At 58.8% G+C, this 4,314-nt stretch overlaps 1 protein-coding gene across 1 annotated transcript; it reads left to right on the top strand.

Moving 5' to 3' along the window:
* Positions 1–1,001: 1,001 nt before the first annotated feature.
* LOC103779739 (transcription factor E2-alpha-like) lies at positions 1,002–3,922 on the top strand (the record flags this gene model as incomplete). The annotated part of the gene is made up of 5 exons (XM_008947384.1): positions 1,002–1,239; positions 1,474–1,613; positions 1,872–1,998; positions 3,055–3,113; positions 3,844–3,922. Coding segments are annotated over exons 1-5 (643 nt in total), but the record flags the coding sequence as incomplete, so codon positions are not given.
* Positions 3,923–4,314: the final 392 nt, after the last annotated feature.

Genomic DNA, 4,314 nt, shown 5'->3' with positions numbered 1-4,314 from the left:
GGCCCTGAGCCCCCCTGGCTTTGAGGGAAGCTGCTCTGAGAAGCAGGAACCTGGGCTGCCGGGGGAAATGAAACAATACATTAAAGTGCTTTTCAGAGCTTGGTTATTTTTTTTGTGACAAAAGATCCCTATTTTCTATTAACCTTCCACCAAAAAAAGAAGAAATTCTTGGTGTTCTGGGCAGTTACAGAAATAGAGAACAATTTTACTCCTTCGTGCTGGGTGAGGACGAGGGGTCAGCGGGTGCTGGCTGGGTGGGGGGAAAGAGAAACTCGGGGCAGGTTTCCTTTCCAAAGAGAGCTGTGACTTCCAGGCAGAGCTGGCCGGGCATGCCCAGCCAGCCCCTGCACCCACCTCTATTTTCGTGTGCATTGAAAAAAAAAAAATGATGAGCAGTTTCAGGATGAATCAGCTAGGGTGAAAATAAGCTGTACCCAAAGCTCTCGCAGCATGTGGAGTGGCATTTCAGTTCCTTTGCCTGTTGGGTTTCTTCTTCTTTTTTTTAAAAAAAAATAATGTTTTGGCATAAGATGATTTTTGGCTTTCTAGGATGGATTTGGTTAATTCAGAAGGGGGGAAAAAAAAGGCTTCTATTTTGCTTAATATGCAATAATGATGAGAAAAATAACCCTGCTGAAGGGTGCTGCAGACAGCTGGCCAGAGGCTTGCTGGGAGCTGTCCCTGGGGGTGTGACATCCCTTGGGGGGCTGCTCAGCCCCCAGCTTGGCCCCTACTGCAGTCGTGGGGCCGGGCTGGAGCAGGGGCCACACTCTGGTGCCACCACTGAGCGTGTGGCAGGTCCTGGAGCCTCACCAGCCCCAGCACCCAGAAACGGTGCCTGGTTACCCATCAGAAGTTCTGACTGCAGGAAAAGGAACCAGCGCAGAGAGCTGAACGTTCTGCTGGCACCAGTGCCTTCTGCAGGGGGGCAGAGGGGAGGGGACTGGGCAGTGTCCCTGTCCCTCAGCCTCTGAGCTGCTCCAGTGCCCCCCAGCCCCACCATGGGGCCAGCTCTGCCACCCACTGCCAGGAGCAGAAGTGAAGCTGAAGCTGGGGGTGGCTGGGGTGACCCACGGGGAGCGTGTGGGGCCGTGAGTGGCCAAGGACATCTCTCCAACCCCTTTCCTGCCCTGCAGGTGTATCCATCCAACTCAGGTGATGACTACAGCAGGGATCCAGCTGGATATACTCCCTCCAAACCCTCCAGCACTGTGTATCCCGGGGCCTTTTATATGGCAGGTGAGTTGTTAACAATGCTGGTGTCCTGCAGGCCGGGCAGAGCAGGAGCTGCCTGGCCCATCAGGGGCCACGGGAGGCCTTGGCACAGCCTGTGGGACGGAGGGTTTTTTAGCCTGTGGGATGGAGGGAGCTCGGGGCAGACGCAACCCCTCAGCCCAGGCTGGCTTGCCCCGCTGTGGGCCGTGGGACATGTGCCAACATCTCTGCCCTGCTCAGCTCTGCTTTTCCTTCCAGACGGGCTCCACAACTCGCCAGACCTGTGGAGCTCACCAGGTGCCATGAGCCAGTCGAGTTACGGTGCCATGCTGGGCAGCTCCTCCTCCCCACTCCCACAGTCCAGTGGCTTCAACAGTTTACATCAGCACGAACGCATGGTAACACATTGTCCCCATCCTGTCCCCATCCCTGTCCCCATCCCTGTCCCCATCCTGTCCCCATCCTTGTCCCCATCCCTCTCCCCATCCCCACACTGCCCCATGGGGCTGGGGGGCTCCAGCAGCAGCGTCTCACCTCATCCTGTAGCTGGTGGCTCAGGGCAGCTGCAGGGGGGGAGGAGCTGGGTCCTGGCCTGGCCACCAGAGCCCCCGCAGCCTTTCGAGGACACTTCTCACTCCTCTCCCCCTCTCCACCAGAACTACCAGCTTCATTCAGGAGAGGTTAACGGCGGCCTCCCCTCTGTGTCTGGCTTCTCCTCGGCCTCCACGCCGTACGGCGTCTCCAGTCACACCCCCCCGATCAGCGGCACAGACACCATGATGGGTATGTACAGACCCTCCCTGCTGCCAGGCACAGGCTTCACCCGAAAATCTGAGCCCTGTGCAGAGCTCTGATGCCTGAGGCTCTGGCATCTGCATCCCACATACCCCGGGCACTTTTTGTCCCCTGTGTGTCACTCACTCGTGGAGTTGATGCGTGGGGAAGGAGCTCAGCAGAGTTACTGCTGCGGGGTACCTGGGGCACGGAGGGGCTGGCTGGGTGTTCACACCTCCCTTGGTGGATTTGGGAGACCAGGATCTGTGGCATTACCTCTTGGAGGTGCCGTGGTTTGCAGGAGCTGCGGGAAGGGTTTGCACCTGCATTGAGGGGAGGTGGGGGTGTGTGTGAAGGTGTTGGTCTAAATCGGGAAGGGGAATGTTTGTACCACATTTGGATACCACCTTCAACCCCTCAGCACTTTGATCTCTAACTCTGCTGAACTCGTTACAACACCTGCTACTTGGAATGAACTCACGTTCCCCAGGAAATGAGGATCCTGACCTTGATTCATAGAAAACCCCTTTTTTTAGAGGAGGGGAAGGAAGTTTGGGATTGTAGGGGCTTAAGATGCCTGTCCGAATGGACTGTGCTGCAGCAGAGACATTTGGTTGCTGTTGATGTCATGACACCTTCAGCACAGTGTCTTAGAAGGACCTTCCTGCAGCCCCACGGATGCTGCTGGGGGTGTGTGCCCTCGCTGGGGCTGTTCCAAGCTGAGCATCCAGTTAACTCTCAAGCAAAGTGGTAGGAGCAAGAAATTCCAGTCTTGGAGCAGGTGACCCCAGAGGCCTTGCACGGGATCCTTGTCCTGCTGGGTTCCAGGGGCCCTGGCAGTGAGCTCTGTGTCCTCTCTCAGCAGGGAGCCTTGTCCTGCTGGGTTCCAGGGGCCCTGGCAGTGAGCTCTGTGCCCTCTCTGAGCGGGGCACATTGTCCTCCTGGGGCCTTGTCCTGCTGGGTTCCAGGGGCCCTGGCAGTGAGCTCTGTGTCCTCTCTCGGCAGGGAGCCTTGTCCTGCTGGGTTCCAGGGGCCCTGGCAGTGAGCTGTGTCCTCTCTTGGCAGGTAACAGAGGAACCACGGCTGGGAGCTCGGGAGACGCGCTCGGGAAGGCACTAGCTTCAGTAAGACTTTCTGCAGACCCTTGGCCCCATCATGTTGCAGTGCTGGACCCCCCCCTAGAGCAGGGACCTTCTAGGCAGCAGGGAGGGGGGACCATTGAGAAGTGAATGCACCCCAAAACCACGGCAGCCCCTGAGAGAAGGGTTTTCCCCCGCTGTGTGCTGCTGTACTGAGTCCTCATGCTGTGCAAAAAGCACCTTTGGGTAGATGGGGAGACTCAGGCACTAATTTTAGGGTGGTCCCACAGACACGTGCCCATCAGCCAGCTCTGTAGCTGCCCAGCCTGGCACTGGCATGGCAAGATGACCTTGCGTGGCACTCACAGCAGGACTCGCAGGTCCCGGTGGTCGTGGCCCTGGATATGCTGGTTCAGACTGCAGGGCACTGGTCCCACTGGGCTGTCAGAGCCTGGGGCTCCCTCTGTCTCCTTTCCCTCTGCGTGGTGGCAGCAGGGTGCCAGCTCTGCATCCTGCACGCATTTCTTGAGGCTCTTGCTTTGCTCTGAGGTGGGACCTGGAGAGCAGAGGCCGCAGCTGTCGAGGTGGTGGCAGTGGGGACAGAGGGACACCAGCGTCAGGGGGAGGACAGCTGGGCTGGGCCATCCTGCTGGCTGGGAGCTGGCAAGGGAAGGGGGGTGCCACAGGGTGGTGTTGGTGGGGGGTCCTGCCCGGGGAGGGGGAGGGCACCTCAGGGGTGGGTGCTGCTGACCGTGCCCCGCTTCTCTCGCTCCAGATTTATTCCCCCGATCACTCTAGCAATAACTTCTCCTCAAACCCCTCCACACCAGTCGGCTCCCCTCAGGGGCTTGCAGGTAGGTGAACGTTGCTCCTCACATCAGGGGGGATGCTGGGTTTGCTTGCAGGGGGTGCGAGGTGGCGTATGCCCCAGGTCAGCTCCAGACACCCAGTAAGGCCCTTTTGGCCATCTCGCCAAATCCCAGTTATTTTTAAAAGCAGGGGAGAGAAGAGGAAGGACAAAGCAAAGGTGGAGATCCTCTCGAAGGACCCGCTGTGGAGCTGGGTGTCTCTGCTCCAGCTGCTGCAGTGGGGAAGTTGGTGCCTCTGCCCCAGCTGAGCCTGGCACACGGGGCAGCGTCACCACGGGCTCGAGTTTGGGTGTCACTGCCCCCCACCCAGGACCTGCTCCTGTCCCCGAGCGTCCCGTCCTGCAGGGGCTGGGAGAGTGTGTCCCTGGCTTTGGGTG

This window comes from Merops nubicus, unplaced genomic scaffold, assembly GCF_000691845.1.
Source record: "Merops nubicus isolate BGI_N331 unplaced genomic scaffold, ASM69184v1 scaffold28189, whole genome shotgun sequence".
NCBI lineage: Eukaryota > Metazoa > Chordata > Aves > Coraciiformes > Meropidae > Merops > Merops nubicus.
Note: the sequence above shows the minus strand (reverse complement) of the source record. Positions and strands in the feature narration are given on the sequence as shown.